The sequence below is a fragment of the Solanum lycopersicum genome, chromosome 11, assembly GCF_036512215.1.
Source record: "Solanum lycopersicum chromosome 11, SLM_r2.1".
Taxonomy (NCBI): Eukaryota; Viridiplantae; Streptophyta; class Magnoliopsida; order Solanales; family Solanaceae; genus Solanum; species Solanum lycopersicum.
The window spans coordinates 58807934-58821081 of NC_090810.1; the positions used below are offsets into that span (position 1 = coordinate 58807934).

The 13148-nt window shown below is 33.5% G+C and overlaps 1 protein-coding gene and 1 long non-coding RNA gene across 4 annotated transcripts; both read left to right on the forward strand.

Moving 5' to 3' along the window:
- The first annotated feature begins 641 nt into the window (after positions 1 to 641).
- Positions 642 to 9599, forward strand: LOC112940066 (uncharacterized). Of its 3 annotated transcripts, none has more exons than XM_026028401.2 (3): positions 642 to 1463; positions 3599 to 3781; positions 9265 to 9599. In XM_026028401.2, exons 2-3 carry the CDS (start codon positions 3620 to 3622, stop codon positions 9427 to 9429), a joined length of 327 nt encoding a protein of 108 aa, XP_025884186.1. In that variant the 5' UTR covers positions 642 to 1463; positions 3599 to 3619; the 3' UTR covers positions 9430 to 9599. The 3 variants fall into 3 exon arrangements, with proteins under 3 accessions (XP_025884186.1, XP_025884185.1, XP_069147799.1); XM_026028400.2 differs by having other exon boundaries at positions 876 to 1495; XM_069291698.1 differs by having other exon boundaries at positions 1054 to 1463; positions 3695 to 3781.
- Positions 9600 to 11712: 2113 nt separating this feature from the next.
- Positions 11713 to 12804, forward strand: LOC104644774 (uncharacterized). The gene is made up of 2 exons (XR_002026074.3): positions 11713 to 11890; positions 11984 to 12804. It is a non-coding gene; the product is annotated as an uncharacterized lncRNA (long non-coding RNA).
- The last annotated feature ends 344 nt before the right edge of the window (positions 12805 to 13148 follow it).

Consider the following 13148-nt stretch of genomic DNA (forward strand, 5'->3'; position numbering starts at 1 on the left):
CAACTCTGGTTCACATGTTGGGAAGGCTTGTTTTGTGAGCCCTTAGAAAGAAATCCTAATCTGGATTTGCCAAAGGGAAGTTCAAGTTACATTACCATATTTTTGTGTTTTCTTGTTTTGTCAGTCTGGTTTTGTCCTCGGGTTTGTTAACCAACTTGGCATGTTCAGATCACATGACGCTTTGATGATGATCTAGTCATAGTCAGAGGCGGAGCTACCCTTAAGAGTAGGTTGAATCTCGTGCTTTGGAAATATATGTATATATATATATATATGTATGTGTGTATATCTTTAATATGAGTTATATATTTTGATTGGTACCATCATTCACAGATCACAATGGTCTGGTAGCTGCACTGACTGATAAAGGGTGTACAAATGATCCTTGTGTGTATACTTAGGTTTGTAGTCACAGAACCAGTAGTGCTTGCGTTATTTTAAAATCCTGAATTTGCCTCTTGATTGATGGTTATAATAGTCCTTTGAGGGAAAATATGTTACATCATTATTCATTGTCAAACATAGCTCATCTTGACAAACAAATGATATGAAATAAATTAAATGAAGATGAATATCAAGACCCAAGTTTGAAATGTCTCAACTTTGTGAGCATAAATTCACAACTTGTTTGGTGCCAAGATGGTGATTGTGTATACTAGACAAAATACATACAGGTCCCTCTATGTCGAGATTCAAAAGTCTTTCTTATTATTTCGCATGAAGTACTAATAGTCTCTCGTGTTTGCAATATTGAAATGTTTTTGTTCTCTCCCAAACTTTCACCTATTTTAAACCTTGATTTGTACACAATTTAGTATATGAAATGTTTAGTTGTTTTTTTTGTTTTATAGAAGCAATAATTTCATGTGAGAGAAGGTGAAGAAATAGCACTACGAGCCTAACAACTCCTACCAAATCAAAAAAGAAAAAAAAACTTTCATATTTGATATTCTAAGTTCAAAACTTCTTGTCAGCGACAGTAAGGATTTTAATTTTGGTCGAGCTCGTCGCACAAAGGTTACATGTTGATGAGCTATCACATAAGAACGAGATTTTTACCTTGCATCCAACAATAACAACTGCGAATTTTCGGAAAAGGAAAGTTGTGCCAAAATTATCTTTTATGAAACTTAAGATAACCTTATTGTAATTTCAATAAATCTTTTTCTCTCACAGAATATAATCCATCACTCTCAAACTTGTAATAAAAAGGGAAGTTAGCTGCAGTTGAATTTTCCCCAATAATTCTCCAAATTAACCATCATCATAAATTCATAATCTATCATTTTTGCTCTCAAATCTCAAATTTTCACTATTTGAATTTTTCTCAGTGGAAGCAGTTTGAAACTCCCAGAAGTTCAACACCAAACTCAAAAACAAAACAACAAAAAAAGTAGAAAAAAGAAACAAAGAGTGTAATCCAAGAAGACCCCTTTTTGTTCTTCACAATTACAGGACCTATGGTTAGTTGAACTCCACTTCAAGTTTAGATCTTGTAAGTTATTTGGTCAATTTTTTTTATGTATTCTCCATTTGGGTGTTTGGGAGATTTGTGGAATTTCAATTCAAAAGTGGAAAAAGATCAGTTTTTTACTTGCTACAACTGATTTTTTTTGAGATTGTATCCATGTTTTAAATTGTTTTGTCACTTGGGTTTTTTTTTAGTCATGGTGTATCCTAAGTTATTTGGTTAATTTCTGTGTTCTTCATTTGGGTTTCTAGGAAATTTGTGGAACTTCAAAATAGAGGTGAAACGATCAGTTTTTTGTTTCTACAACTGGCTTTCTTTGAGATTGTATCCATGTTTTAGACTGTTTTGTTACTTGGGTTGTTTTTGTCATGGAGCATTCTAAGTTATTTGGTTGATTTCTGTTTTCTCCATTTGGGTCTCTAGGGAATTTATGGAATGTCAAATTAAAAGTGAAAAAGATCACTTCTTGATTGCTATAATTGGCTTTTTTGAGATTCTATACATGTTCAAAACTGTTTTTTTCACTTGTTTTTTTAAGTAATGGAGTATCCTTAAGTTACTTGGCTAATTTATGTAGTCTCCATTTGGGTGTCTAGGAAGTTTGTGGAATGTGAAGTTAAAACTGAAAAAGATTAGTCTTTGTTGTCACAATAATAGGCTTTTGGGTTTCTCTCCCCCCCTAAAGTTTCTATCCCTGTTGTAGATTGTTCTGTTATTTGGGTTTTTAGTGATGAAGCATTCTAAGTTATTTGGTTCTTTCTGTATCTAGGAAATTTGTGGAATTTTCAAACTAAAAGAGAAAAAGATAAGTTCTTTGTTGCTACAACTGGTTCTGTTTGAAATTCTTTCCATGTTTTAAACTGTTCTGTTACTTGTGGTTTTAGTCATGGAGCATTCTAATTATTTTGGGGTTACCCTGTATTAAGGTTCTCTTGGAAATGTGTGGAATTTGAAATTAAGGTCTACTTGCTACAACAGGGTTACTGGTTTTCTTTAAATTCTATCTTTTTTGTAAATGCTTTGCTACTTGGAGTTCTAGTGTGCTACTTAGAGTTTTAGTATGCGACTTGGAGTTTTAGTGTGGAGCACTGTAATTGTTTTTTTTTTTTTTCTCTTTAGGTTCATATGAATTGCCAAAAGTCAGCTTATATGATGTAAACTTGTAGGTTTGGGAGCACTTTTTTCTTTTTTCGTAAATAACATATTATTACCAAAGAGCCATGTAAGCACAAAGAAAATGCAAATCTGGACAGCCCCAGCCTTGCAGATCAAATCATTCAACCATTCAAACTACCTATGGATAGTAATCTAGAGTCTAGACTACTCAAAGCATCAACTAGTTTTGCCGTCCTCCATCCTCTAATGTGAATTTCCTGCATAATCATTCGTATAAGAGCACCAACTAGCCTCATTTTGTTCTGAAATATTCTTTTGTTCCTCTCCTGCCGCACTGCATAAATACTTGCTGGTAGAGCCGTCCGAAATATTTCTGCTAATGCATGTTTTCCTTTAAAATGTCTCAGTGCCCATGTTATTTCCTCTTTCCACCCTAATACCTGGTTGTCTATGTGCATCCATTGCAAGATCTTCCTCCATAATGTTGCAGAATATCCACATACAAAGAACAGATGCTCACTACTATCCTTCCCTGAGCTGCACAATACACATCTCGAGTCATCCACTATTCCCCAAGCAGCTAGCGTTTCTCTAGTTTGTAGTCTCTCATTTAGGGCCAAGTATAGTATGAAGTCCACGTGGTGCTGCATTGTTGCATGTTAATCTTCTCCAATCTACTTTCGGGAACTCCCCTCTCATCCTCATATACATCTTCTTTACAGAGAAGATTGGCCATCTCAAGATCTCCTCTTCTTTCCATCCAACCTCCTCATAGTACTTTTTAGCTTGGAGAATCTTCTGAACCATCCAAGATGCTTGCTTTGGCTGTGCCTCCCATATTGAATAAGTGAAGGCACTACAATAATCTATTGAATAAAATATAAATGAGGACATTACTGCATTATGTTAGCTAGTTTATAGTGAAGGTGGGTTCTGTTATGATTTTTGTTAGGATGATCCAGTTTTTGATGATAATATGTGTTTCGTTTCGTTTGTGGGATTTGCTGGCAGGTTGTGTGAAAGTAGTTTGTAATGATGTCAAGACCAATGCTGCTTGTTTTTCTGTTGATTGTACTCATAATCACATCTCAATTTGAATGGAAGCAGCAGCTGGTGAGTGATGTCGAACCGAGTCCTAGTATATCTCAGAAGCAGCAGCAGATCTCAAAGAGAGAAGAAGCTGTTAAAGAGAAGGTAATCATCTGATCATGTTTTGGTTGGATATTATATGATATTGTGAATGAATTGCTTAGCTTTTTCTTTTTCTTGCTTATGGTTAATGACCTCGGAATATGGGTATTTAAATAAGTCATTTTATCTTGCTGATATATATTTACATCATTAAATGTGCATCTGATATTTCGCTGACAATTTCTTAGTGAAAAAGTGACATAATAGGCATTGGCTAATTTTAAGGCACTTGTTGACCTCTTGCATCTTGATTTTTAGTTTTTCCGTCGTTTCTTCTCTAGGTTGATTTTAAAGTCCTTTGCACTTTGATACTTTATTTCAAGATTCTGCGTTAATTACAAGTATAAAATTAAAGGGAGTCTGCATGACCGCATCTTACTGAGGTTTTAAACTTGTAAAAGTCCTAGCAACAAGATGAGATATGGACTCTACAGGGGTAGAGTTAGTAATGCGATTAGGAGTTGATTGGTCAGAGATGATATCTGAAATCCTTGAGGATCATTTGATTTGTGTAAGATGAGATTATGAACGGAATTGTACTTACGATCTACGTTGCTCAGATTCTCCGAATATACTGTCAAATCGTGACGGATCCTTGAAAAATGCACTTTTTTTGGAGGATCCAACACGCACCCAAAGGCATTATTGAAGAGTCCGCAACATAGCTTACTATTTGATACCTTCACATATTGCTGTCCAACCAGTTACTTCCATGTTATTCTTTCCTTTGGCTGGAGATACTATTGTCTTTCCTTTGGATTCTTCTCATCTCCAAGAATGTAGTGAACCAAGTTATCTAATATGAGAGTGAAGAATAAAAACCAGCGTCCAACTTATCTCTTATCAACTTGTGATGCTTCAAGCACCTCAAATGCCATGAAATTCTTGGATAGAATCAATCGTACACATAGTTGGTTTATTTTGGCCTTTTTGTTGCATTGCTCACGACTTGCTTTACACTGTAAAGTTTTCCGTTATCTCGCTTTGAATGAAGTGTGCCTCAGTTTTCATGGTTGTCATCGCGAGAACTTGTACATAGTTTAAACCATGTTATATATGTTATGAGGGTTAAATATCTGTAAACTGCTCTAGTTTTGTAATCATTGCATCTTGTTGATGCCAACTATATATAACACCTTACTTCATTTTTAAAAAAAAGCCATTATCAGTAAACTTCTCATTAATCATAGAGTTAGAGCCTAATAGGGTTGGCTTGTTGTAAGTTCTTTTAAGACAAAATAGCTTTTAAGCATTTTGGAGTGTTTGGATAAATTTAAAAAATGCTTATAAGCACTTAGTTTTTCGCTAAAATGATAAAAGTAAGCCAAAACCATTAGTTAGAAGCCAAAAGCCAATCAAACAGGCTCTTAGTTCCATGAAGTCCCAATTTTTTCATGTTGGCTTTAAGTAGATCTATCTACCTTTGAGCTGTATCAAAGGAGCATAAGTTTCACATCTTATGAAGCTTTAGCCAATGTATGTTGCCAATCAAGAATAAATACCCAAGTACTAAGTTACACATTTTTGGGCCTTGAAAGTGCATAATTATAGGAAAAAGGGTTGTAAGGACAAAACAAGGGAAGACTTGAAACTAGAATAGGGCTGGCGCGTTATTCCTTTTATGGCATGTATTGAATCAGTTGTTTATAGTCTTACAAGTTCCCTTCCAGTTTTGTAGCATCTCTTTCATGAATCTTTTCTAAACCTCCTCAAGCTAGGTGACGTATTTAGAGGGTGCCATGCCTTTCTAAGGTCCTTCTCTATGCCAGCAATTCCCTAAAACATAACATAATACCTGGGCCTCGCTAAAATAATCAAAATAGCTCATACACTAAAGTGTTAAACAGAAAAAAGTTGCACTTGGCTCGATTTCTGACTTCAAGGTGGTCATCTCTTCTTCTGCTTATGTCATTGAAATTTCTGAGAAACTTTCAGAAGTAGACTCTGGTAACAAAATAAATAAACAAAAAGAAATGTCAAAAGAATAAAGCCTTTTAAATGTGAAATTCATGGGTTTAAGCTATAGACAACCTCTTGTAGAAATGCAGGGTAAGGTCCGGCCTTTCCTGAACCCCGTATAGCGGAAACTTAGTGTTCCGGGTTTCCCTTTTATAGCGAAGAAATATGAAACATGTTTTTACATGAACTGCATAAATACACCCTTAGTGTAGGTTTTCTCTCTATTTTCACTAGTAAATCAACTGTTAGGTATGTAACAGAGTATCCTCTCATTATTATGAGGTTCCACCTTCACATGATAAACAAAGTAATGGTAGTCTGTATCATTACTTATTTTTCCGTCAGCAAATTAAAGTTATCATCTCAACAATTGAACATGATGAAATTAGTAATGTTATTCTCAAATGAATTGAATTGTGGATTTTGTGTGTTTACAAGCTTAGTTCGGACTCTCCAAAAATGTTGCTGCATCCGTGTCGGATCTTCCAAAAATACACTACTTTTGAAGGACCAACACTCACCCATCGACATTTTCAACAAGTCCAAGCAACATAATTTACCAGACTTAAGTAGAGGGGGGAAATTTGGAGAGATTGGCGATACAAGTTATAAATTGTAGTATTGTGGGATACATGGATAGATTAAATAGCAACAAGATAGGAATCATTTGTAGAACCATGACTAAAGTATAATATTGTAAAGATAAAGAGAGTTGATGATAGAATTGTCTTGTTAAGACTAGATTAGATGAGGAAACCAAAATTAAATTTTGGGGAGTTATAAATATTTTGGTCCAATGGATTTGGAATAACCAATTAATATTTAGTGGGAGAGATCTAAATGGACGTTGGTTAGATATAGTGACTGTTTCGACCAAGTACATGGAAGATATGGTTATGGTACAAACACTGAAGAAGGGAAAGCGTCTGTGGAGTTCATGTTGGTTTATGATTTAGTTTTGGCTAACAATAACTTGAGCTGAGGGTCTATCCGAAACAACCTCTCTACCTTCACAAGGTAGGGGGTATCACTCTCTCAAGACCCCACTTGTGCGATTACTTTGGGTATGATGTTTTGGCTAACAAATATTTTTAGAAAAGGGAGTCACACTTCATCACATTCAAGAGTGAAAGTAACCGTAGCTAAATAGACTTCATTCTTACCAGAAAAGGTAACAGTTGCATGTCCAGACTTTAAGGTTGTACCAACATACTTTATATTTATGGATGTGAAGTGAAATAGTAGAGAGAAAAAGGAGAAGAGGTGCATGCAATTGAGTCGGTGGTGGGGGCTAAATGATATAAACCAAATACCTTACAGAGCATGACACTTAGAAGTGGTAGTGGATATGAAATTGGCGACTTACATTATGATAGTACCAGGTGAAGTTCTTGGGTTATCTAGAAAAGGTCTAGGACCTTGAGCACAAGAATCGTGGTAACGGAAAGAAGAGGTGTAGAGAGCTACTAATGCAAATGGAGAATAATATAGAAAGATATGGGAGTCGAATTTGGAGATGCTTTGGAAGAGTATAAGAGAGCTAATAGGAAAACTAAGAGGGATGCTAGTAATGCTTAAGATAAAGCACTAGATGGAAACACTTGGTGATTTCTTCTCAGCTGTCCTAGCCCTTGGTGGACAGAGCTACCTGTTGCTCGCAGTGTTCAGGAAAGTGAGAATATTCAAATTATATGTTGTTGAATTATTTTTTCGCACAGTGATTAAAATATATATTGCTTGTTTCTTAACAATGACTAACATGTTGAATTTTTTCTTAATAGTGATAAAAATACAATTTTGATTATTTTTCTTAAATCTTATCTGCAAATAAAAATGGCTGATCCAGCATGAAAATATAAGAAAAGAAGTTAGTGAGACCAATAGGACTACAATTGTATATCTGTTTTCTGACAAAACAACTAATAGGGAACCTTTTCTAGTTTTGTCTGCTTATATATAAATGTATGAAATTGTCTTGGAAAAGGTTAGAATCAAATTATTTAATGTTATATCATTAGAATAGGTAAAAGTGAGACTAACAATATCAATTTTAGCCAGCATTAGACAAATGAAGTTAATGTCAAACTAGACAGGACCGCTGTGCTTAAATGCGGACTGCGCTGCTTAAATGCAGACAGGTTGAATTCGTTCCAGATCTACATATTCCCATAGGTGCTCTTTTTGGGGAAAGTAATTCAAAAGCATATGGACCAGAAACTGAGTGTAAAAAGTACCATCTAAATATAACAATAGAAGTGCAGTAGGATTTTCTTCCTTCAAGAGCAAAAATTATGCGTTGCACCAAATATTATTGTACTTCTTTTAATGACGCTGGTGTCTGGGTCAGCTTGTGTGCATTTCGACTAATCTCCCTTGGTATCACTACCTCCCATTAGCAAAGTTCACCATGTATCTCTGCTCACCAAAGCTTGGGCAGATGAGAAGAGATCACCTAGTTTTTTTTGTCGTTTGATGGGATTTGAACCCGAAATCTTATCGTTCTCCCCTATTATATTAACCACTTGGCCACAACCGTGGGTTCAAAGATACATGGTTGTTTTGGCGCAAAAAAGTTTGATTTATTTGGTTCTTGGTGTCTATAGTGCCTTTTACTAGTTTTCATTTGACATACTTCATTCTTATAGATGCTATTGTAATTGTGCTTAGATTTCCTATTTCTTAAACAAGATTAAAAAAGAAAAATTTGAGTTATATTTGAAGATCAAAGAAATATTTTAAGGTTTTGAACTAATCTATATAAATGTTAATATGAAATTAGAACAAATGACGCACCCAAGTGTGTAGCCTAGTGAGTTGAGAACCATGAGGTCTTAAGTTCAAATTCCAGCCGAGACAAAAAAAGTACTGGGTGATTTCTTCCTATGCGTCCTAACCTTGGTGGATAGAGTCACTTGTTACTTGGTGGTGGGAGTCAAAGTATCTCCTGGAATTAGTCGAGGTGTGCGCTAGCTGGTCCGGAACACCACGGTTATTTAAAAAAATTAGAATAAATGACGTATGAATGTTAAATTAGTAAGGTTAGGTAAAATTAACACTGTACCAATATTTGATTGTTGTGGCCATAACTCCCCTCTCCCCCAACCTTCTCTCTGCAGATGGAGGTATTGTCCTCTTGAGAATGACACAAGCAAATGAATGCATTAAAGAATCTGTAGTAGCAGTTTTGACAGATAAGGACTAAAAGAATTGAAAGTAATTGTAGATCAGCAAAGAGAGAGAGAGTAGTTGTGACTGAACCAGTGGGACTGTAGCCAACTTATTGTATGCACCAAGTTGGCTCTGTCACTGGCCAGAGTTCTGCTGGCAGCTCAACTTGCGTTTTTAATGACGGTTCAATTGGTAAAGGTGGAGGGACTTAGGCCACAAGTTCGACCTCTGCCTCAAATACAAACTCTTTGGCCTTGCTCTGAAGGGCAGCCCCTAGTGCACTAAGCTCTTGCTATGTAAGGGCTGAACCACAAGTGTCTAATGTACGCAGTCTTACCCTACTGTTAAAAAATTTGCAGATTATATTATCACAGGAGAAGAACATCCAAAGGCTTAACGAGCTCGTGCGGAACCTCAGGGAACAATTGCTTCAGTGCAGAAGTAGCAATGAAACAATAAGCAACAGTCTTAGCTCACTTGCTGACATTGCTGAATTTGAAAAACAGCAAATTCTTGAGGATTAGTCAGTTGACATCATATTACTAAATTCTCTGTACTATCTGTAACTATTTTCTGCTTATTTTGTGTGTGTTTTTGTTGTAACTCTGCAATTTAAGTGTCATAAATCATAACACTAATTCATATTGCAATACTAGTGTGAAAAAAAGGAGGAGAAACTTTCATATTGTCTGAATGTGTTTTACTACAATTCTGCACAGCACCCGGCCTCTAGCCCGCCGCGGAGCTGCCCTTGTTTAATACGAGTTAATTGATACCTCTTCCTCGGAAAATTATGTTGTATATCGATACATCAAATTGTTTTCTATACCTATATACTATATGATGAAGTCTCTCCACTTAAGTAGTATTAGTATAATTTTTTGATATTTTCATTATTTTACTCATTCTTAGTTTTCTATTACTATTTGTTGTCTCTTATACCTCGATTTTTTCTTACTATTCTGTTGTTACCGCTTATGTCTTCATAAATATTGTGTTTTTGCTTTTTCCGAGTTGAGGGTCCATCAGGAACAACCTCGAGGTAGGGGCATGGTCGACGATGAAGGATATTCTTACATGAAATGAATGAAAAATTATTTAGGGATTAAACGTAAGCAACATATACGATGTTTAATCTTTTCCAAAAGATTAAGAATTGTGTTAGTATCAATAAGAGTGTTATTTTATTTTTTCTCGATACTTTTTACGTAGTTTATTTTTTTTTCCTAGAAGCGTAAAGATTAGAATGATTATTATTTTTCAGCGTATGTGCAATTTTCTTTTGAGTTAAAAAAAATGTTTTTGATAGATCATCATCAGCTCAAAAAAAACGTAACAAGAAATTTAAGAGAAAAAAAAAGACAATAAAATAGCAATGTATAAATAAAAAAAAAGTGTAGCAACAAATGTTAATATACATTGGAGGAAAAAAAAAAGAAATTACGTATACTATTAGAGTACGACAACTATTGATTGCCCGCTGATCTTCTACCTTAATTCTCGATTCGGTAACTTTTTATCTAATGTCATGTCTTCAATCAACTGAAATTGTGTCATGTGGTGAGTCTAATCACCTCCCTCCGGTTCTTCTTTGCTCTATTTCTACCTTTCATAATTCCTACGACATCTAACCTTCTCAATAGTGAATCCCGCACTTCCTCTTCACGTGTATGATCCATTTTACTCTCACTTTTCTCATCTTGTCTGTTATAGAGATACTTTCACCTTGTCTCATATAACCGTTCTTAATCATCATCGATCTATGTTACCTTTATCTTTGAATATGAACATTCTTGACTGATCAACACTATACCTTATATGATAGTGTAATTATTAATCATTACTTTGTAAAATTGACGATATATTATTATCGTATAGTTTCATGAAAAGAATAATATATATTCCCCTTTCATTGAAGGTACTTTAAATAACTTTAACTAAATCGGTATTGTCAGCTGGTTGGCATAGTTTTTTTTTTTTAGAAAAAAATATTATTTCTCATTTATAGCAAGAAGTACTACATTGTCAATTTGTCATATAGGAGTACTAAAATAGTTTTACAAAAATACAAAAAAAATTAATACCATATTTTCATGTAAGAGAGTACAATATTGGTCGTTTTGTCGGTAAAATAAGGATAAAATATAAAATTATTTTATCGTATGTATATATATTTGAATTTATTCATGAATCGTTTTCTTTTTGGGTTTTAAACTTATAATTATAAGGTTTGAACTTTATAAGTCATTTTTTCAGTTCCACAAACTTGTTAATCCTTCGAATTCAACAATTTTTATTGGAGTTATTTTGTGTTTTAATTAGAGATATTTTTCTCTTTAACAAAATGAGTTTATGTTGTATTCACTAAAATAATGTACAAAATTTTCCAAAACTAGATCATTTATTAAGCCAATTATGTATGTATTTTTATGATAAATATTACTTATTTAATATATGATAATAATCGTAACTAAATTGATATAGTAAGTTTTTTTTTTATTTTGCGCTAATAAAATGTAATTTAAAATATAATTAAATAAGACCTTGAAATAGTTAAGTACACAAGAAATTAATCGTGATAACTCTATTTTCAAAATCAAAATATATTGATGTACAAATTTTTTTTATATTGTCGTTCTGTATAATTATTTCTTTTACTACAATGAAATTATTGGACCCAAATACAGACTCACATACATTGAAGTTATTAGACCCACAGTCAGACCCATATAATATCGTGAGGATACACATTCACCCGTAATTTAATATATATATATATATATATATATATATATATAAAAGTTGCAATCACAATTAATTTTGCACTAAATAAACCTCATAAATTCTCTTTCATCTAACTTATTATATAAATCTTATCCTAACTTAGGCTATTTTCCTCCTACACCAATTCTTTCTTCTCTCAATTTTCACTTATCTTGTTTTTGATCTACACAATTAGGCAATTTTCAACTCTTCTCATCAAAGGTAATTTATTATTTCTTCTTAATTTTTATGTTCACAACTCTTTTTTATTTTTTTTTATTGTTTTTCTAATTTTTATTTATATTATATATGCAGAATTATTGGGATAAATTTCAAAATAATAATAATAAAAAAAATGAACCATACTAAGGAGAAAACACATGCAAAAGTTGACTTGAAGCTAAACTTACCACTACCAAGGGCAAGAAATGAACTTTCACCACCAAGAAGATCATCATCATCATCTTCTTCTTCTTCTTCTTCAATGGAGATCATAAGATCACCAACCTCCTCTTGTGTTTCTCAAGAGCCAAGCCCTATCGATGATCGATCATTTTCCGATTGCCCTAGTAGCTCAGAGACAACCTCAATGATGCTTGTGGGATGCCCTAGATGTTTGATGTATGTTATGTTATCAGTAAATAAACCAAAATGCCCTAAATGCAAGAGCACTGTTTTGCTTGATTTATTCCATGAAGAAAGAATCAACAACTCAAAGTAATCAAGGATCAAGCATGTTGTAATAATACGGGAAAATGCACGAGTACCCCCTCAACCTAAGCCCGAAATCTCAGAGACACGCTTATACTATAAATAATTTTCTACCCTTTCTCGGCGTACGTGGCACTATCTTGTGGGCCCTGCGCGTGTTGACATTTTTTTTCAAGTTAGTATCATGTAGGCCGAAAAGGGGTATAAAATTAGTTATAAAATAAGTTCAGGGAATAATAGGACCTTAATATTGGAGGTGCTTATGTATTTTCCTTATATTTTATCAATATTAGATTATAGTAGCTTTTATTGAGTTTTGATTATCTTGATATTATTGGATTAATGTGTGATCATGAAAATTTGGAAATTTTGTATTACAACTAGTGCTATAGTAACAAGTCATATTAATTTGCAACCCAATGAAACCTACTATACTATATAGTTTGGTTAATCAAATTAATATTTTGTTGTTAGTAGTTCATGTATAGTTGTTATCTTTACTATAAATGCAATTACATTTTTGTTGCAACATCCCTTGTTATTACCTTCAATAATTACAAAAAAAAAAAAAGTTTTCTAATTTAATCTTGTAGATGCTTCACATGGTTTGTTGGAACATGATTTTTTTTTTATTAATCAGTTCATTCATCTTTACTTGTCCATTATATTATTTTGAAATGCCAAATAATATTTGATCAGTTTATAAAATTAATAAATAATTTATTATTTTATATTTATTTTTACCCGACCAATTAAAAATTATTCTTTT